Source organism: Lithobates pipiens, unplaced genomic scaffold (assembly GCF_037356315.1).
Source record: "Lithobates pipiens isolate NorthernLeopardFrog02 unplaced genomic scaffold, aLitPip1_a1.2 Scaffold_1, whole genome shotgun sequence".
Taxonomy (NCBI): domain Eukaryota; kingdom Metazoa; phylum Chordata; class Amphibia; order Anura; family Ranidae; genus Lithobates; species Lithobates pipiens.
The window spans coordinates 16,460,002-16,481,798 of NW_027507685.1; the positions used below are offsets into that span (position 1 = coordinate 16,460,002).

At 42.4% G+C, this 21,797-nt stretch overlaps 1 protein-coding gene across 8 annotated transcripts in view; it reads right to left on the bottom strand.

Annotated features, from left to right (window-relative positions):
- ACSL4 (acyl-CoA synthetase long chain family member 4) overlaps window positions 1-21,797 on the bottom strand; it is an 87,580-nt gene that overhangs the window by 33,284 nt on the left and 32,499 nt on the right. For 2 of the 8 annotated variants that reach the window (XM_077479035.1, XM_077479043.1), the window contains exons 2-8: window positions 19,324-19,365; window positions 11,218-11,759; window positions 10,557-10,734; window positions 3,871-3,980; window positions 3,640-3,778; window positions 2,195-2,345; window positions 250-373 (exon numbers count right to left, since the gene is read on the bottom strand). In XM_077479035.1, coding sequence (XP_077335161.1) covers window positions 250-373; window positions 2,195-2,345; window positions 3,640-3,778; window positions 3,871-3,980; window positions 10,557-10,734; window positions 11,218-11,568 — 1,053 coding nt within the window. In that variant the 5' untranslated portion in view covers window positions 11,569-11,759; window positions 19,324-19,365. The remainder of the gene's footprint in view (window positions 1-249; window positions 374-2,194; window positions 2,346-3,639; window positions 3,779-3,870; window positions 3,981-10,556; window positions 10,735-11,217; window positions 11,760-19,323; window positions 19,366-21,797) is intronic. The other 6 variants (XM_077479222.1, XM_077479297.1, XM_077479062.1 and 3 more) reach the window with 4 other exon arrangements.

A 21,797-nucleotide genomic window follows, 5' to 3' on the forward strand; every position in this document is an offset into this window, starting at 1 on the left:
TCTAGTATTTCCATAAGAATAAAATTATAATCTTTCCCTTTCATCCACCTTTAATCTGAAGTAGCCAATAGGAAAGGCTGCATAGCATTACACAACGTTTAATTATCTCATACAGGAAGGAGTTCTTACACATTTTATAAACCTGATTACTAACACTTTCAGAAAGCACATGTTTATTTTATGGTTATTGGTCCTGTGTGTCATCCGTTATTAACCAGAACAGATATCCAAGTAGCAGTGCATTCTTACCTGGTCTGACAGAGTTAGTGGAGAGGAATAGCCAATCCTGCATCCATAAGTTACACAGGATATCTCTGCAGTCATCTCCAGAACATGTGCCAAGGGCAAGTATCCAATGTAGGTGTCTTTTGGCCTAAGGAATAAAAAAAAAAAAAAAAAAAACACACCATGAGTGTTTGCTATGAAGATCTATTTTTTCTCCTTTTAGCCTGGGTTCACACTGTAGCGAACAGACATCGCATGTGATTCGCACAGTTTGTATGGCTGAACTTGCATTGGATTCACATAAAAAAGGTGCAGGGACTTCTCACCCATGCTATCCAAATTCACAGTACACACCGTGAACCGATCTGGGGGTGTCATTAACATTATATTGACACTCGCAGTGGTTTGCAGAGGGCAGTGTAAACCGCAGGTGTTGGAGATGCGATGTGGGAATTTAACCATTAACCATTTAAAGTGGCAGGAAACATGGAGATCAGCTTTAAGTCTGTACTTTCAGAGAGCAGGAAACTGGTTTTCCTTTACAGGAAGAAAAAGGCAAATGGCAGGTATTTTACACTTAACTTTTTGCACAAAAATATGTACCGTATTTATCGGCGTATAACACGCACTTTTTTCCCCCCTAAAATCAGGGGGGAAATCGGGGGTGCGTGTTATACGCCGATCCCTCGCCCTTCCTAACCTTTTCTGCCACTCTCGCAGCGGCTTTCAGGTATTTTCGGCCGTTCCCAGCTATTTTCAGCCACATTCAGCCGTTCTCGGCGGCTTTCTGAAAGCCGCCGAGAACGGCCAAAAATACCCTAAAGCGGCGCCATTTTTAAAATGACAAGGCTGCAAATGACACCGACAAGGCTGCAAATGACACCGACAAGGCTGCAAATGACACCGACAAGGCTGCAAATGACACCGACAAGGCTGCAAATGAAATGCAAGTTTTTTCCCTTAAACTTCCCTCCTAAAAGTTATTTTCCTTTTAAATTCCCTCTTAAACTTGGGGTGCGTGTTATACGCTGGCGCAAGTTATACGCCGATAAATACGGTAATGAAATTCTCAGCAGTATGCTACAACAGCAATGCAGATCCATCTTACATCATGCTATGCAGCACACAGAATGCGGATGTCTTGTGAGTTTTTAAATACAAATTTTGGTTCTTGATGAAAAGTAATTGCTTAAAGTGGATGGAACCAGATTCCTGAAATTTGAGCTGGGCACATATCTGTAGTGTTTTCTTTATCTTTCTTCAAAGCCCTATGTCCCGCATATTTTTCCTGCTCCGTTCTTCTGTTATCAATCTGATAAGCACTCCAAGATGGGAGATAGAAATGTGTGTGTCTGGGGAGGTTGCTATAAATAGATTAGCATGTGTGGGGAGGGGGTATGTGCCTTTCCTCCAATCAGCTGTCTCAGTGTCTAGCAATAATCCACTCCTACAGATGAATGAGGAAGTGAAAAATCTAACAGGATGTGTACTTTCTAAAATATCTATATAAATAAAAAGGTGAAGACAGCAGATATACATGTAAAACTTATGTAATGAGACTGGAGCGATTCACTTCACTGGGTATATGTGAGGGTTTACATCCACTTTAAGCACACTGCACATGTCACAAAAGTACAGCATTATGGAGAAAGCCTAAAACAGAAAGCACACATTTGGTAATGGAATGAGCAGGCAATAAACGTCAGCTCTATTGAAACTTGTTGAAAGCCTACTAGCAGCTTATTTAAAGTGATAACCAGCACTCTACTAACCATGTTTAAACTAAACATGGTTATTTAAAGGCTTTAAGAAAGCTGCCCGAAGCTTGCTGAAAGCTTTGTTGTGCATGATGCTCTGATGCAAAAGAAAATAAGAAAAGAAGAAAAATAAATAATAAAAAAAAACAAACACACACGAACACACAGTCTAAGGATTAAAACAAACTGCACTGTCAGAGGTGATTATTTACCCAAGGCCAGGTATCCGTTCACACTGCCCAGCCATGCCAGCTATTAGATTGCTGTGAATCATCATTACTCCTTTGGGTTTGCCAGTAGAGCCACTTGTATACATGACAACAGCAAGGTCTGTAGGAAGAGGTCTGCATGGAGGGTTGTTCACTGTGGATCAAAAAATGGCAATCAACTGCTAGTAAGACTATATGCTATTACTACATATTAAATTGTTGGAAGAATGCTTAGGGTCTTAATAGTGCAAATCTATTTAGAATTAAAAAGCACAGATGTAGTGTAAAAAAAAAAAAAAAAAAAAAAAAAAAAAGCTAGGAGGTGATCACAAGAATTGGCAAGACTATCATCTTTGAGACTTAAAGAAATGCACATGCTTCTAAGATATCCTTCTCCTTGGTATATCTATGTACTCATTATGTTTATCATTTGGAACATAAAACAAAACAACTTTTGGCAAATGGAGAAGGCCCAAACTCTTCTATACGGTTTATGGATTATGCTACAGAAACCACGCCCCTTAAATGTTTATGTGCTCTGTGCAGTATGGCCCAGCCTGCACAGTATTTCCAGCGCAAAATTTACCACTGCCTTTTCCTTTTAGTGTGCATGCTTGCCACAACCTTATTTCAACAGGTAAGCCATACTCATCTTCGAGCGGTCCAACAGAATACTTCAAAAATACTTCTAGATTGTAAGCTCTAACGAGCAGGGCCCTCTGATCCCTCCTGTATTCGTGCATTTGTATTGCAAGTGTACTGTCTGCCCTCATATTGTAAAGCGCTGCGCAAACTGTTGGCGCTATATAAATCCTGAATAATAATAAAACTTCAAGCGGAGCTTCCGCTCATTGGAACCCTCCCCCCCTCCGGCACCACAATTGGCACCTTTCAGGGGGGAGGGGGGGTGCAGGTACCTGTACAGTACAGGTATCTGCACCCACTTCCAGCATAGATATCTGCAGAATCTACGCCCCTTTCCGAAGGTCCCCCGCTACCTGCTGGGAAACACACGGATCCCAGAGAAAGTGGGGACCATCCTTATTGCGCAGCGCGATTCGCGCATGCGCAGTAGGGAACCGGGAAGTGAAGCCGCAAGGCTCCACTTCCTGATTCCCATACCCAAGATGGCGGCGGCAGCACCCGAGAGACGATCGAGAGATCGGCTTCGGGTGCCGACATCGCGGGCGCGCTGGGCGGGTAAGTGTCCTTATTTTAAAAGTCAGCAGCTGCTGTATTTGTAGCTGCTGGCTTTAAAAAAAAAAAAAAAAAAAAAAAAACGGCGGACTCCCGCTTTAACCACAGGAATGAATGGGGCCATGGCATGCATGCATATAAACTAAGCGGATGTATTTGCTGGAAAGGCTGTGAATCACTGTAGAAAAGAACATATTTGAGCTAGTGGGCTGCATTCTGCTGCTGTAATTGCCAAATATAAACAAACTCACAATTCTCAGGTTTGGCACCCAAGTCTTCTACTGCCTCCATATTATGGATCTGCAGGCCTGCTGGATAGTCTGATAGTTCTATGGTTTTCTTGCCCACATAGATAATGTGTTGAATGTTTTTGATTTGTGACAACACACACTGGCAACAGAACAGGAAAAAAAAAAAAAAAAGTGGTGAGTAAGGCAAGGCGATTAGGGAATAAACATAACATACAGTATATTAATACACACCTTGAGCTTTGACTCCAGCAGCTCAGCACTAGTGATGAGATGTGTGGCTCCAGATTCATTAAGACCATACGTCACTGCATCTTCACCAAGTGTAGCATACAATGTAACCACTAAAATTGAAATGTAAACAAGGTCAGACTGAACATTTTCTTGCAATCTACCAAACCAAAAACGAAAAACGAAAAATTTAGCCTACGTGCGCACTTGAGAAGAGTGTAAAAAGGCTAAACGATGACTGGACAAATGTAGTTTGAAAAGTACGTCAACATTTAATTTACATTTAACATTTTATTTTAGAATTAATGTAATTTCCCCGAACAAAAACCATTTACTGTGGGAGACTTGTTTTAAGAAAAATCCCATTAATGATTAGAAAATGGAACAAACATTCTTGCAACAAATATCATTTCCAAAGAAATTTTACTAGTGTATAGCTAGCTTTAAGTCAGTCATAGACATCGTGATTTTCATGCTTGAAACCAGATTGTAGAAAAGAAAAATAGATTGATTTTCCCCCATCCCGCAGGGGAGGGAAGAGGGAGAAGGGGGGGGAGAAGAGGGGAAGAGAGAAGGGGGGGAAGAGAAGAGAGAAGAGGGGAAGAGAGAAGGGGGGGAAGAGAAGAGAGAAGAGGGGAAGAGAGAAGGGGGGGAAGAGAAGAGAGAAGAGGGGAAGAGAGAAGGGGGGGAAGAGAAGAGAGAAGAGGGGAAGAGAGAAGGGGGGGAAGAGAAGAGAGAAGAGGGGAAGAGAGAAGGGGGGGAAGAGAAGAGAGAAGAGAAGAGAGAAGGGGGGGAAGAGAAGAGAGAAGAGAAGAGAGAAGGGGGGGAAGAGAAGAGAGAAGAGAAGAGAGAAGGGGGGGAAGAGAAGAGAGAAGAGAAGAGAGAAGGGGGGGGAAGAGAAGAGAGAAGAGAAGAGAGAAGGGGGGGGAAGAGAAGAGAGAAGAGAAGAGAGAAGGGGGGGGAAGAGAAGAGAGAAGAGAAGAGAGAAGGGGGGGGAAGAGAAGAGAGAAGAGAAGAGAGAAGGGGGGGGAAGAGAAGAGAGAAGAGAAGAGAGAAGGGGGGGGAAGAGAGAAGAGAGAGAGAAGGGGGGGGAAGAGAGAAGAGAGAGAAGGGGGGGAAGAGAGAAGAGAGAGAGAAGGGGGGAAGAGAGAAGAGAGAGAGAAGGGGGGAAGAGAAGAGGGAAGAGAGAGGGGGGGGAAGAGAGAGGGGGGGAAAGAGGGAAGAGAGAGGGGGGAAAGAGGGAAGAGAGAAGGGGGAAGAGGGAAGAGAGAAGGGGGAAGAGGGAAGAGAGAAGGGGGAAGAGGGAAGAGAGAAGGGGGAAGAGGGAAGAGAGAAGGGGGAAGAGAGAAGGGGGAAGAGAGAAGGGGGAAGAGAAGAGGGAAGAGAGAAGGGGGAAGAGAAGAGGGAAGAGAGAAGGGGGGAAAGGGGGGAAGACAAGAGAGAAGGGGGAAGACAAGAGAGAAGGGGGAAGACAAGAGAGAAGGGGGAAGAGAAGAGAGAAGAGAGAGGGGGGGGAAGAGAGGGGGGGGAAAGAGGGAAGAGAGAGGGGGGGGGGGAAGAGAAAAGAGAGAGGGGGGGGGGGAGAGGGAAGAGGGGGGGGGGGAAGAGGGAAGAGAGAGGGGGGGGGGGGGGGAAGAGGGAAGAGAGAGGGGGGGGGGGGGGAAGAGGGAAGAGAGAGGGGGGGGGGGGAAGAGAGAGGGGGGGAGGAGAGAGAGGAGGGAAGAGAGAGGGGGGGGGGGAAGAGGGAAGAGAGAGGGGGGGGGGGGGAGGAGAGGGAAGAGGGGGGGGGGGGAAGAGAGAGGGGGGGGGGAAGAGAGAGGGGGGAAGAGAAGAGAGAAGAGGGAAGAGAGAGGGGGGGGGGGGAAGAGGGAAGAGAGAGAGGGGGGGGGAAGAGGGAAGAGAGAGGGGGGGGGGGGGAAGAGGGAAGAGAGAGAGGGGGGGGGGGAAGAGGGAAGAGAGAGAGAGGGGGGAGGGGGGGGGGGGGAAGAGGGAAGGAGAGGGGGGGGGGGGGGGAAGAGGGAAGAGAGGGGGGGGGGGAAGAGGAAGAGAGAAGGGGGAGAAGAGAGAGAAGGGGGAAGAGAGAGAGAAGGGGGAAGAGAAGAGAGAAGGGGGAAGAGAAGAGAGAAGGGGAAGAGAGAGAAGGGGGAAGAGAGAAAGAGAAGGGTTGGGAGTTTGGGCCGAGCTGACCCAGTCAGTAGAACAGTGATTATTGCTAGTGGCTTTAGGCCCTGGCAATACATTGCATGAAAAATCTGGTACAACAGTCTGGCTGTACCAAAGTTGATCAATCACCTTGGCTACAATCTGCCTGCCCATACATAGGTGGAATCTCAGCCACTCCCTGCTGACCCGGCCAAAATTCAAACAGTCTATGGCCGGCTTTAGGGAGTATTACTGGTGTTTTTACTGAATATGCTCAAAAAAGCTCATTACGTTAAGTGTAGGGTGACTGAATTAACAAGTGTTAACAGGGACAACTAGAAAGAATGGAGGCCAATACAAAAAAAAAAAAAAAAAACAGTAGCAAGCTTTCCCTGTAGACACATTAGAGATCCAAACTGCAGGGTTGTTCTAAAGCCATCATTCCCCAGCAATACTCCATTGTTTATTCTACATCAAACTAAACCCATCAGGGCTACCGGACACCACCATGTGCCCAACCAAAAGAGAAGATGAAAATCTCTAGATTTTTCTAACCACTCAGAGAAAAAGAGAAGCCAGCAAGTCATAGAAACAGAAAAGTGACTGCAGAAAGAGACAGTAGTCATCGAGTCTGCCCGATGTTAGTTTTATACAGGTTTTGTATTTTTTTTGTCTGAGTATAGATCTAGGTTTGTTTCAAGTATGTTTGAAGCCATTTACAGTTGACTGGTTCACCAACTACTGGAAGTTGATGCCAAGCATGAACTACCCTTTTAGTAAAATAACACTAAGATTAGTTTTGATTTTTCCACCAGTTAAATCCAGTTGTCAGCAAATACTCAAAACTGAAGCAGTTCTGAACAGAATTGGCTTTTAATTTACCAATAAAATTAAACTCTGAACATGTCTCTAGAAGTGCAACAATTCACAAATAACCATCCAATTCTTCTAAGTACACTAGTTTATTCTAATGGGGAATTACAGAACATAATGAGTAGGACTCCTTTCACACTGGGGTGATTTTCAGGCACTTTAGCTCTGGAAATAGTCTCTGCTAAGTGCCTGAAAACCGCCTCCCATTCATTCCAGTGCAACTTTTCACACTCGGCAGTGCACTTGCGGGACAATAGGAAAAGCCCTGCACGCAGCAAATGAGCAACACTTTAAAAGCGCCTGAAAAGCATTTTGAAAATCGCCACAAAAGGGGAGATTTTAACCCCTTTTTGGGGTTAAAATCTCCCCTTTAGCGGCCGAAGAGTGGTGCAAAATCGCAGCTTAAACAGCACTAAAGCAAGAAGCACTTTAGCGCTAATGGCTGGTGCTTTCAGTGTGAAAACACTCTAAAAAGGTTAGACAAATACCCAGAAGGGAAGAAATAAATGCTCTGGGTGTTCTACCAGTTGAAACAGATCTCTGTACCCCATTCCTCAGCTACTTAAAGTCCACTTCCAACTCAATTTTTTGTTTTGGGACACAATGGGAAAGGGTTTGATCCACAGCCAAGTTTTCATTGCTATGTCTCCACTAGGATTTCCACTAACTTTGTTCTACAAGCTTGAAAATCTCCATGTGTAAAAACATTGTCCCTAAGGCTACTTTCACACTGGGGCGGTGAGGGCGTCGGCGGTAAAGCGCTGCTAGTTTTAGCGTCGCTTATCGGACGCTAGCAGGGCACTTTTAACCCCCCCGCTAGTGGCCAAGGGAGGGGTTACCACCCGTGTAGCGCCGCAGCCAAAGCGATTTGCAAGCGCTTCAGCAGCACTGCCTATTCATTTCAAAGCCCCAAAAGGTGTCTTGCAGAACTTTTTCTAATGTTCTCCAAATGCACTGCTCCAGTGTAAAAGCACTCGGGCTTTCACACCGGAGTGACGAGAGGCGATTTTACAGGTGCATTTTTTAGTGCCAGAACGCCTGTAAAGCGACTCAGCGTGAAAGTGGCCTTAATGTCAGTGTCCATTAACAGCCACTAGATAGGTTAGAGTGGTTTATTTCAAGTGATGCCAAATTATGGAGCACGTAATTATCTATGCATTTGTCATATTGAACTGAAGGGCTGAAAGTAAAAATGCATTAACAATCTGCTAATAGCCTAAAAGTAAAAAGCGAGCAGGGTGCACAGATTACAATCTTCTTTAAGATGCATATATTTAAACATATTTGCTGTGCTATAGTCATTTCACACAAGCAACTGTGGTGTGCGATGTTGCAAGCAGCAGCTTTTTGCTAAATGTCTGCAGTGAGCTAGCCGGCAGATCAAAAAAGAACAGATTCCTCATTCGAGGTGGGAGAAGGAATCCTCCTCACTAAGCTATTTGTATTTTGACAGCAGGGTTTCTCTGTCAGAATACACCAATCAGTGCTGCAGCCGAACACAAAATTTGCAAACCGTTAAAGAGGAGTGGGTCACTAGGTCCCTGCTGAACTGGATGAATTTTCTATTTTAGTAGAAGCGCCAGTCAGGTGTGTGCAGCAGGCCAATCCAAAGGCTGGGTGTATCCTCCAGCTCAGCGATACAAACAAGCTAGAGAGAGAGTCAGCCTGACAGCATGGGAACAGACCCTTTGATGTCAGACGCCGGTGGGCGTGAGGTTGGCATGGCTACACATTTTGAAGTGTTAATGCTTTTTTTCCCCAAACCTTTGACACTTTGCATTACTATATGGGAGTGTTTTTTAGTCTATTTTACTGCACTTAGATTGTGCCCCGTGGTGAGATTTTTTTTATTTACAACTATAGAATGGGTAAACTTGGAACAAATGTCTTATCTGCTACTTGCAAAATTTAATAAAGCCCAGCTTAATAACGGGAAAAAAAAAACATTTAGACAAAACATTTTCTTTGGTCTTCACCAATATCTTCACTTCAAAAGAATGAGGAACTTTGTGGAAATGACAGTTCCTTTGAAAGCAAATATAAGAAGTCAGCTAAACCGCTAGCAATGAATAAAGATTCTTTAGCATATTATTCAGTATTGTTCCATGCATCCTCCCATCAGAGGACATTCTCTAAAAATCAGGAGGGTCAGTAAAGCCTTTTGTTGCCAGGCGACACTGTGGAAAGCCTGCTTTGCAGCAGATGGACATTTCAAGAACTAGCTTCATTACACTCTCTACAAAATAATTTAAGAGCAATTCCAGGCAATAGAGAAAGCAACCTGAGAGCTAGTAATGCTATCGAGTTAACACTGCAAATGTGCTTAAATCAGGACATTTATTCAGGTTGTCTTCAGTGTGAGTTCTCTGTAATCAACTGCACCCGAATTGCCAAAAATGTCTCACTCGGGCAGTAAAAAGATTATAGACTTCCTGTGCAACTAATCAGTATGGCAGTATTTCTTTTTGATGCAAAGGGAGCCTGCAGAGGTGCCCCTAAATCCAGCCTAGAGTGTTAGACCACAACGTCTGGTTGAAACACTGAAGTACCAAGGAGGTAGGCTGTGCTTTGTCTGCAACTCAAGGTTTCATTAGATGATTCAGTAGATTCACTGAGATTGTGATGCGATTTGCACTTTTTTTCCCCCCATTAACTAAGACTGAAATAGTACTTTACTACACATCAATAAACACACTACTTTCATACAAAGGCAGAGAGTCTACAGAGATCTGCGGCCATGGGGCCAGTATCGGGGCCTTTGACAGCACTTTTGACAAACCTTCAAAAAGGTGAGGTTAATCCTGCTTGTATTTTGCGCACCCACCAGTGTGCTAAAGACATGTAAATAAAGCCTTTTCATCTTCATTATATATCTAATGCCCGCTTGTGATGACTGACAGAACTGAAATCTTGACAGGACTCTGCTCCCGCTGTTTTTCTATGACTCTACAACATAGGTTGTCTGGAATTTAGTATTCCCAGGTTTGCAACCATCAACTAAGGGGATCTTCTCTGGACCTTTCCGCATCTTGTAGTCACATCTATTAAGATTATGGATGTTATTCCTCCTTTTTTGTTAAAACCATGTAAGCTGGACTATACTCGTGTTACCAGTTCTAGCCTATGCATGTGCCGATTAGGGTCTTCTCCTTGTTACTTTGGTATAAAATGAATGATTACTGAACCAGAAAGGAATGAAATAAAATGGATTGAAAGATGTGGGGTCAAGGACATTCAGGCAGGGGAGGAATGGGCTAGTCACTGGAGGTCTTCCTGCCAGAAAATGTAGCAACTTCTAATGCACACCGAGAGAGGCTCAGTGTGCAGTGAAACCAGAGAAAGCAATTTTAGTAGTAGGAAAAAGAGCCTATACAACTGTGCAAGAGTGAAATGTAAGGCTGGGGTTCAGCTTTGAATTTATATTGATCAAATCTCCTTGGGCTTATATGCAGATTATTCAGGCATCAATGTAACTAACCAAATCAGGCAATACAGTTTCTAAACTCTTATGTCTACACAGTAAGCTGCATCCACTGGTATATTATCCTCCACCATTAAGAATTTCTGCTAACAAACTGGGTTACTGAGGTCTGTATATCCTTTCCTTCAACAGAGAATTGCTTGTAGCCAAGCTTTGTTTTTGTTGCATAAATCATGTGCAGTGTACTACTTACATGGGAAATTGTATCTAAAGCATGCTTGAGCAGTAATCATCCATTCGGCTTTAGTTTCACAGAAAATGGCAACTGTGCTCCGTGGCTTTAGGCCCAGTGTAGCCAATCCACTTCCAAAATGGTTGACTCGGGTATTCACTTCTTCGTAACTTAACCATTTATACTCCCCTAAAATTAGCTGTAAGAAAATTAACAATGGTGTTAGAAATTGTACAGCTGATCATAAATGTATCATATTAAAAAAGGCACCAGTGTGTATTCTAGAACCTTTCAGCTCTAAATACAAAAATCATTACAGCATTGTGACAAAGTGGTACTGGGCATAATAAAAAAATGTTATGGTGCAATTGTGGAAGCCTAAATACAAAAGCATGACTTTACACAACACTAAAAAAAGCCCTGGTTGATGGAGAGAACTTTTGGCAGGTAATGAATACCCATACAGGGGGCACAAGTCAGTCACATACTAATCTGGTTTAGAAGTGCCAGATGTATAAATTGTACGTAAAGTAAATTGTCACCTGTATTTTCAAGAGACGGATAACAGTACTTTCTTAGGTTGCAGTTAGTGCTGTTGACATTTGGTGTCCACCACATAATTAAGACATTTAAGAGAAAAAAAAAAAAAAAAAAGGGAAGGAAGGAAGGAAGGAAGAACTACCTTCTTGAAGACTTTGCCATTTGGTTGCTTCTCGTTTTCTTCACTCAGCAGCTCTCTTGTGCCCAGACAGTCTTTCGTGCCAAACTTGCCCACAGCATGTTGAAAGAGTTTGTCTAGAGTGTCTGCTCCAGGAATGTCTATGGTGGCCAGTGTATCGAAATGGCTGACAGCCCGATAAGGACTTCCGGATACATCCAAGACAGGTTTAGCTTTTAATCTTTTTGCCATAGCCTTCCTCTTCTTTGCGTTGGTGAAAAGATACCACGGTAGAAACGTAAGAGTGCTGTACACAAACATTAACAGGTAGACAGGCAGCAAGACAAAGGTGTACACTTCTGCTTTAAGCTTCATGGTGAGGGTATTAAAGTACAGGTGCTGTGCTTGTCTCAAAATGAATATTCTTTGGGCTCTTAAGGCAACCGTGTAAAGCAGAGGCAGCAGTTGTTACCCAAGGCAGCAGTACAAGAACAAAAGCATTACGTATTGCTGTGCATGAACAGCAAGACTACTGTTAACCTTTGGAAGCCAAGGATTGCGAGACTCTGTGCAGCCAGCCAGAAAGCAGAAAAGAAGAGGGAAGACGTTAGTACACCGGCAAGTGAGACCTCAGTGCCCATTAAAAACACATAACAGAAGAGGTGAGGGATGCCAACATAACCAGGATGTGCCCCATTAAAACTAGCAGCAGCTGTCTCTCTGCAGCATCACTTTGCCCATATTTACACTTGATGGTGCTGTCCCACTTCCCATTTGTTTCTTTATAAGCTCCTGAAAGTGGCGGAGAAGGGGAAAAAAAAAAAAAAAAGAAGACGTAACCACACATTCAGAGAGGGGACAAATATTGACAAAAATTTGCCAAATATTTATTCTAAACTCTGACAAATGCAGAAGTTAAAAAACAAGTTTAACCAATGTGGTGCCTAAAGTTACTCATATATATAGATCAGGTATGTCTCGAAAGCCAACAAAGTCAATGATCTCATCCTCTAATCTAGATATTTTATAACTACGTAGACCTAAAGCTGGGTGCACTAGTAGAATTTCATTAGAACTTTGTTTTAAGAACATTCTTAAACCAAAAAAAAAAAAGTTCTCTAATTGTTAGTGGGTTCAAACTGGCTTTAATTTTCAACCGTATTGATTAGCAAATGCAAAGGAGCAGGATGAAAAATGTGTCTCAAAAGATAGAAATTCAAACAGTAAATGTGTTTTTTGTTCAGGAAAGTCCATTCACTACACAATTACATTTCAGACTACTTTGGGACAATTGTAAAGCAGTTAGAATGTACGGAGTGAGTTTTTTTTTTCTTGTTTTTTTTTTAAGTCATGCTCCAATTACTGTCCATCAGATCTAAAGCCAATCCATAAGAATTTTCTCTTGAGTCACCTGTGGGTGTGGATTCTTGCCATACACTGAGACAGCTGATTGGAGGAAAGGCACACACCCCCACTCCACATAGGCAGAGACTTGCAGGGCTGTGCTGTGAATAGACAAGCTCTCTGCTAATTTATAGCACCCACCCCGACATAACGGAGCAGGAGAAAGCCATGGGACTTTGAAGAGAGATAAGAAAACATATGTGCCCAGCTCCAATTTCATGAATGGGGTTTACATTCACTTTAAGCCTGGGTTCACACATACGCGAACAGAGACATCACATGTGATTCACACCCGTGTTGCTGTGCCGAGCACATGCGATGTCTGTGCAATGCAAGTTCAGCCACACAGTTTCGCACAAAAAAAAAAAAAAAAATGGGAGGAACTTTTCTCCCGCACTGGAATTGGATCGCATGGGTGTTCACACTCACGCGATCTGATTGCTGTCCAAATCCACAGATCACACTGATCTCTGAACTGATCTGGGGGCATCATTCATTTTGTATTGACATCTGCAGCAGTTCAGAGTGCAGTGTGAACTGCCTGCGGGAGAGATATGATGCGGGAACCGGCAATGGAGTGGGAACACAGGCTAAAGTGGTTGTAAACCTCAGTCATGAAATATGAAGAAAACCTATTCCTCTATAGTGTGTACTTGTCTCAATTAAGAGCCTTAAGTGTCATTTCTATTTGCTGCTTCATTTCTCTGATCTCAACATGAGACAAATTGTCCTGGCAACAAGCGTAAAAAAGGTGACAGGGGAGGGATCTCCAGCCGATTAAAGGCCTTGGCTCTGTTCCTATGTTATGTGGTGGTTGTGTCCCTTCCCTCCAATCAGCTGTCAGAGCTCTCCTCATGGAGCTCTGCAGAGTTTAACCACTTGAGACCCGCGCTATAGCCGAATGACGGCTACAGCGCGGATCTCCTTTGCCGGGGCTACGTCTATTGACGTCGTCCCGTGCACGAGCGGCCTGCACGGCACGCTCTGTGATCGGCGAGTCTATGAGACTCGCCTGATCACCGATCCGAGCAAGAGGTCGATCCCGACCGCCTTATCTGTACCTATCAGTGCAGCCTATCAGTACCCACCAGTGCCGCCTCATCAGTGCACTTCAATGAAGGAGAAAAATGACCTGTTTGCAAAATTTTATAACAAACTATTAAACATGATTTTTTTTTTTTTTTTTTTTTTGTTTGTTTAGCAAAAAATAAAACTCCCAGCTGTAATTAAATACCACCAAAAGAAAGCTCTACTTGTGGGAAAAAAAAATGATACAAATTTCATTTGGGTACAGTGTTGTATGCCCACGCAATTGTCATTCAAAGTGCATCAGCGCTGAAAGCTGAAAATTGGTCTGGGCAGGAGGGGGGTTTAAGTGCCCAGTAAGCAAGTGGTTAACTATAGCTCTACACCCCTTTTTTTGAACTCGCAGAAAAGTGTTAAAATTCCGCACTTTGAACAGCTGCAGATAGACTGGTAAAACTCATGTAGGAGGATGCGTTTCATCTCTGTGTATTGCCTGAGGCCAGTCACTTCAATGGTATATATGTGAGGTTTACAACCACTTTAAAACGTTTTTGCACACAGGAGTTTAAATCTATACCTTGTATAGAACGCATCATAAACATTGTTAACATTTCAGGTTAGTTTTAAACAATGCATTTTGTACACTACCATATTCAAGGATTTCTGAATGTGGTAGTAGTGCTAAAGTAGTAGCATACAATGGAAGTTATAAGAAGTCCTCATATTTCAGGTACCTTAACAAGGTAAGATCTGCCTACAGCTGCCTGACCCCTGTAGTGAGGGAGTTAATAGGACATTCCTGTGCATGCATGTGAAGTAATCCCACACTGGATAGCAGATGGAGTTTTTCCCCACAGTGTGTAAATATGTCCTCTCTCTTCCTTGCAGATGTTTACTTGTGATTCACTCCCACATCTGTACTCTTTACCAGAGAGTGGGGATACACTTGTAGCTTTCTATAAAGCAGGCTTAGCTAATAAGAGCAATGGACAAGGCGAGTGCCATCTGGTCTAAAAAACGGACTTCACTGAGCGCTGACCACACTTTCAGAATTACTTTTTTTGCTCATATTGCAAATCAAATCCACAAATAATGCAGAAGATCCTCATCAGCTGAAAACTGCAGTCATTCATTTCAGCATTCTCAATACAAAATATGGAATTGCCCAAATAATCAATTCACTGGATAAACTTTTTGTGAGTCAGAACCAATGGAAGTCAGAATCGTACATCACCTGACTGACCAAAAAGCCCCAAAGTCAGTTAGATCATACGCAGCTTTCTTACCGTTGGGAAAACATACATATCAATGCGTTCATTTTTTAAATTCATCTATGCACCTCTTCTAGGTCCTCTGAATATAAAAGTTTTCTGGAGAACTACATCATAGAACATTACATTTAAGAACAAAATGGACAACCCTGAGTCTGCACCACACTGGTTAAAGTAGATTTTACCCCCCCCCCCAAAAAAAAAAAAGAAAGAAAGAAAAATAGCAATAATTACACCTGGTAGGTAGCAATTACATTTTGTAACATGAAAAAAATAATAAAATGAGAGAAATATACACACATACATATATATATATATTCACACACACTCCAATACGAAATAAGATTCCGATTCTAAAAAAGTCCTGTAGCATAATAAAATTATAATATTAAAATAAATATATATTTTAATTTTATTATGCTACAGGACTGTTATTCTTATTGAAGAGTGTGTGAAAATATATATATATTTATATTTATTATTAGATTATATTATATTATTATATACACATTACACACATGATCTGGTTATGCTAGTCATCCCAATACATTTTTGTCTTTTAATATTAAAAAACACACACCACCTTAAAAACAACAAAACATTGGTATGTACCACATACAAAACCTAGCACACCACACTTAAAGCACATGAAAGTTTGGAAGATAAGCATATCCAACCTGGTTAGTACAGAGGCCAGTCAAAGGATAGTTAGTGGATTAGAAGAAGCTCAACACCCATAGAGATCATGCATTACACCTGAATTAAGCCTATATCTGCAGCCAATATATAGTAGAACATTTTATATTCTGCAGTGAGGGGTTTCATATCATCAAATCAGCCCCAAAATTACTATAAATGCACGAATGTCTACATGGGATACAGCTAAATACAATAACGGCAAACAATTGAGTATTTTTTGTAAATAGAAGACCATTTAAAAACCAAGTTAGAATGAAAGGCCAAGCACAGCCAAAACAGATTTATAAAATTATATTAGAAGCAGTATTAAACCCAAAATCCAACATTATATTACAGCTTATTATTAGGTTTGATAGCTACATTTGTTTTCTTTTGGCCCTTTATTTTCATCTAGTAATCCAACTAGTAAGTCTGTTTCAAAAGAACAAACTAGTAGATGTAGCAGTTAGAGGGCGGAGGCAAACCATTCACCACTGACAGGGTTGCTTACAATGATCAGCTTTAATTTATGTAAAATCTTCGTCCCAAAAAGGGAAAAAGAACTGTTGCTCTAACTGCAGTGTAAGCTGGAGTTTGGCTTCAATTTTTTTAGTATATCTACTATTGCAGTGGCTCTCAACCTCAGTCCTCAAGTACCCCCAACAGGCCATGTTTTGGGAATTTCTCTTAGATAAAATAGCTGTCCAAAATACCAAGTCATTGACTGATTTAAAGCACCTGTGCAAGATAAAGGAAAACCTGAAAACATGGCCTTTTGGGGGTATTCCAGGACTGAAGCTGAGAAACACTGCATTAGTACAACACTCCCCTCCCCCCGGACTAACAATGTTGCTGTCCAAATGCGCATCCTTCATCCAGAGGGGTTGCACCTTAACCACTTCCCAACCGCCTCACGCAGATATACTGCGGCAGAAGGGCACATACAGGCAGATTAACGTACCTGTACATTACCCTTTAAGAGGTGACTTGCTGGCACGCGCCCGCTGGGAGCTCCATGAGTGGGATCGCGGGTCCCGAGGACTCGATGTACGTGGGGATACCCGCAATCATCTCACAGTGAGGAAGAAATGTCAACTTTCAATGCAATTTTTTAGCATTGATCGCTGTATTAATACCAATGGCCCAAAAATGTGTCAAAATTGTCCAATGTGTCCTCCATAATGTTGCAGTCACGAGAGGGAAAAAAAAATAAAATAAAATAACACTATCCCCCATTTTGTAGATGCTATAACTTTTGCGCAAACCGATTAGACGCTTATTGCAATTTGTTTCACAAAAAATATGTAAAAGAATATGTAATCGACCTAAACTGAGGAAAAAAAAAAATATTTAATATATTTTTTGGGGATATTCACTATAGCAAAAAGAAAAAAAATGCTTTTTTGCAGAGGTGATCAAGTGCCACAGAAAGCTCTATTTGGGGGGGAAGGACGTCAATTTTGTTTGGGAGCCACGTCGCACAACCACACAATTGTCAGTTAAAGCGACGCAGTGCCGAATCTCAAAGAGTGTTCTGGCCTTTGGCTAGCAATATGATCCAGGGCTTAAGTGGTTAATACACGAGTTACCAGCCAGATTAAACAGAATGGAGGGGGTGGGGGTGTTGGGAGAGAACAACAAAAACACACACCCCGTCTAAGGATTGTTAGGCTGCAATAATACATTTTGGAACTTGGGTTTAATAGTGATTTCAGGGTTGATGCCAAGACAGACTAGGAGGTTTTAATCATTTACTTGCTACTAATCTCTCTACATGACTTCAGCAGTGATATTTTCATTCAAGTGGAGACCAAAATTCATTTGAAAAGTAAACCTGCCAGCATCCATAGAATAAATCGTTTTCTAGATTCCAAATAAAGAGATGTTCAAGGCTGGCCCATTTTCCATCCTCTGTCCCTTGGCTGTGACCTAGACTGGAAGTCTATTACCACATTGTGCTGGTTCCATACTTGTACATACTGTACATCCACCTGTTACTAGTTGCTTTAGTAAGGGCAATTCTTTCATGCCATTACATTTTCATGTTTTTATTACTGTACTATGGAGTAGTTGTCCGGTTTCTCACCCTAGATGTTAATGGCTGTCATATGTTAGATATGGGTGGTGTTGCCAACTTATTATTGAAGCTGCAGGCTTTATGATTAAAAACCTCAACTTCACTCCTACTTACAGACCCTGCACTGGAAGAATGCAGTCAGTAAAATCTAGAATCTCAACTTTCATGCTTGCTATTAACCTGTTGCCTGCTTAAACATATGTGGTGCAGCAAACAGGTGGGCTTTACTGCCCATACATTACTGAGTGACCAATGATTCTGCGTGGACTCTAGCATGGTGCATGGCGACCAAGCTGTCAAAGACAGCTCTCTGTGGACCCAAATAATAATCAATAGCCAGGGGGACTCCCCAATCACCACCGCCCAGAACACTCAGGTCAGTGCGCTCCTCCATTGGCAGACCTTTTTTGGTTATGCCCCTTCAACAGCCAGCTTCTGTCTGATGGGTGGCAGTACACATGGGCCGAATGTCAGCCGGTTTATATAGAACCGGCCAATGCCACCCGACATATGGCCCGTGTGTATGGGGCTTTGCTTCGCCATGGATAGTCCTTGAAAGTTCATTGTTCGGTTTAGGGCCTTTTAAGTTTTGTTTTCTAAAAAGATAAAATGCCTATGCTGCATAGAGCCCTGTATGGAAAGTCAACTTGATTTACTAACAAAAGGCAAGGCAAAAAACAATGATGTGCACAGTGCAGTGACCCATAGCCAGCAGCAGTTAAGAACTTTCACAAAAATGTAAAATAATCAGTGATCAGCTGCCATAGATTACTGGAATTTGCAAAAAAAATAAATAAATACCTATATACGTGGCCATTTCGCAACACACTTCCATAGAGCACAGCAAGAAAAACTTGTTATAGTGCAAGATGCCCCATTACGTTTTCAACTGTTAGCTTTTTTTTTTTAATGCAAATAGATCGATGTCAAAATCCATAAAAAATAAAAAATAAACACACACAGAAGACAAACAATACAGCAGCCTTTCTCAAACCGGTTACCATGGTGGAATCCTTGAAAACAGCCCTCAGGTCTCAGGTCTCAGTGAACACCCCCCAAAAAAATGATATCTACAGCTTACAGTTCATTAGTGTGATCGGGATCAGTAGGGTGTAGAGGGTCGGAAATAAAAGCATCTACTCCCTCCAATGTTTGTATGACAAAATTATATTCAGTAATAAATCAGGACATGTAACCTACTGGGCAAACATGATAGAGGGGGTTCTCCTATGGGTAGGAGACCAAGTTTTTTTTTTTTTTTTTTTTTTTTTTAACTGATTTTAGTTTATGCTGTGGTAGTGTTTGAATGGGCGCCATTTTGTTGTAGTCTAATAATAATAGCTAGAAACATTGAAAATGTTAGTGCCTCATACATTGGATGGTCAGCATAGAAGTAACCCCACACATTGGTGATCAGTGTAGGTAGGAGATCAATTTGCCTCTTCTCTCTCAAGGGACCCCTAAAAACAACCACTAGAGGAACCGTCAAGAGACACCCAACAATGGTTGAGAAAGGCTGCCCAATGGAAATGTAGATGAAAAGTCTCATGCCGTTATAGGATATTTGGAAAATAGAAACCGTGCATTTCACAATGTCTAGTCACACATGTGGCACTATTATCAAGCTGTGAAAATTATAGCTCAAAAACAGATTATGGAACAACGTAAATTTACCTACTGAACTTTCAGTACGAAATCTTCGGATTGCAACAGATTCTGTAGTTTAAAGAAAAAAGACAAAAACACCACACACTCATTAGAGCTGTATGAATGAAAAGTTGCACAACATAAAAAAAAAAACAGCCATCTATATAAAAGTAAATACATTAAAAACACATGGCTTGTGACGAAATCACTTTATTGAATGAATGATTTGTATTTACAAATGTCAGGTCAGTCAGTCCAGACAATGTTATCTTTGCAAATACTTGATATCAAAAGTAAATTACACTATCAGGTAATATTTAACTCTCTGGCTGCAGTGCATAGATCTCTATTGCAGCAGTGTGACAGAGCAGCTCACTTCAAAAAAAAAAAAAAAAAAAAATGTAAATAAATAAAATCTCACACACACACACACACACACACACACACACACACGATTGCAGGGTCTCATACACAGTTCTCTTTTTTGCCCATGTGGTTCCCACTGGACATTCAAGTTTGTCAGGGGAAATTCCTAACCTGCAAATCCTAAACGTAAAAAGAGTTAGTGTGTATATTTAGGATCTCCATAATTACAATGTATACAACAAATGATAATCATTAGGTTGCAATGGGCCAGGCTGTAGGCATGCCAGGTCTGGATAGATTTCAGCCAGGCAATCCAAGAAAACCTCAGTGCAGGCACATTAAAAACACAGAAAAAAAAGGTTTATAGAAGGCTTGGCATCACAGGCATTTCAATAAAAGCATATAAAAGCTTTTAAATCATTCGTGAAAAAGTAAAAGCAGACTCAAGAAGAAAATGGTCCAAGTAATAATCACGTTTCATCGATTAGTGAGGAGACCCTCCGATTTGGAAAATGTGCAAAAGAGACATTTTTAAGGGCTGCCCCTCACACGTAGCATGTGCACAAGCAACCCGCCTACCTGTGTGTAAAATGTACATAAGAAGCAATGGAGGGCTGCTCTTCCATATGTAAAATGCGCACAACACGCAATAAGAACCCCCCTCCCCCAACAATGGCAGAAGAAGGCTGAGGGAGGTTAAGTGCTAGCATTTTGGTACTTTACATTGCAAATAAATACAGCATGTTTAGAGGCAATGTACACGTGGTTACTTAATATCCGATCGCTGCATTAGGTCTGTGGTCAGTTTTAGGCTACTCTGACATAAAATGGTGCTTTCCAAACTTGTCAGTGATCTGTTATATGAAAAATAAATTACCGTATATACTCGAGTATAAGCCGAGATTTTCAGCCTCTTTTTTGAGGCTGAAAGTGCCCCCCTCGGCTTATACTCGAGTCATCGCTGTCTGCCTGCTCGATCAGCGTGTCGAGCAGACAGACAGCGGCCATTCTATTCTAATTCAAAAGCCGCGCCTCCGGCTCCGCCTTCGCCTGTGATAGGCGGAACACTGAATTTCCCAGCAGCCTGTGTTCCGCCTATCACGGACATCCGCTCATCCTCGTACTACGGACGAGGATGAAAGGATGGCCGTGATAGGCGGAACACAGACTGCTGGGAAATTGTGTTCCGCCTATCACAGACAGGGAGGCGCGGCATTTGAACAGGAAAATGGGCGCCGACGAAGAGCGGTGATCCTGGGACGGGACCGGACGGAGGCTCGGCTCGGCTCGGGACAGGACGGGACCGGACGGAGGCTCGGGACCGGACGGAGGCTGGGGACACAGGTAGGCTGGACACACAAGGCCACACACACACACACACACACACACACACGGATGGATGGATGGATGGACGGACACACACACAGGGATGGATGGATGGATGGATGGATGGATGGACGGACACACACACAGGGATGGATGGATGGATGGACACACACACACAGGGATGGATGGATGGATGGACACACACACACACAGGGATGGATGGATGGATGGACACACACACAGGGATGGATGGATGGATGGACACACACACAGGGATGGACAGGCATATCTCACCCTCGGCTTATACACGAGTCAATAGGTTTCCCAGTTTTTTGGGGGTAAATTGGGGGCCTCGGCTTATACTCGGGTCGGCCTATACTCGAGTATATACGGTACAACAAAAAACAAAGGAGGTAAACAAAAAGGTGCCAGATAATGGTCAAACCAAGGTTTCCATGTACAGTAAATTTGCTTACATTTCATATAATAATGATCTAATAGAAGGGAGGGGATTTTCAGAACATTTATTCTAGTGTAATTGCATAGACCCCAAGTGGATGACATCATTGTTTATGGTCTAGTTTTGTTTTATTAAATTCCCCCCCATTTTCTCAGTGCTGTAGATATGGGTGGGAGAATACATAACAGCTACTAGCAATAATCCCATGTAAAATCTGGCAGGCTTATTGTACCCAAGTTGATTGATCAACTAGGTACATTTAGCCCTCCCCATACACGGTTCGAATCTTCGGTTGGCCTAAATCTCTCAGACAGAACCTTGGAAAGCAATAAAAATTTGTTTTACTTTG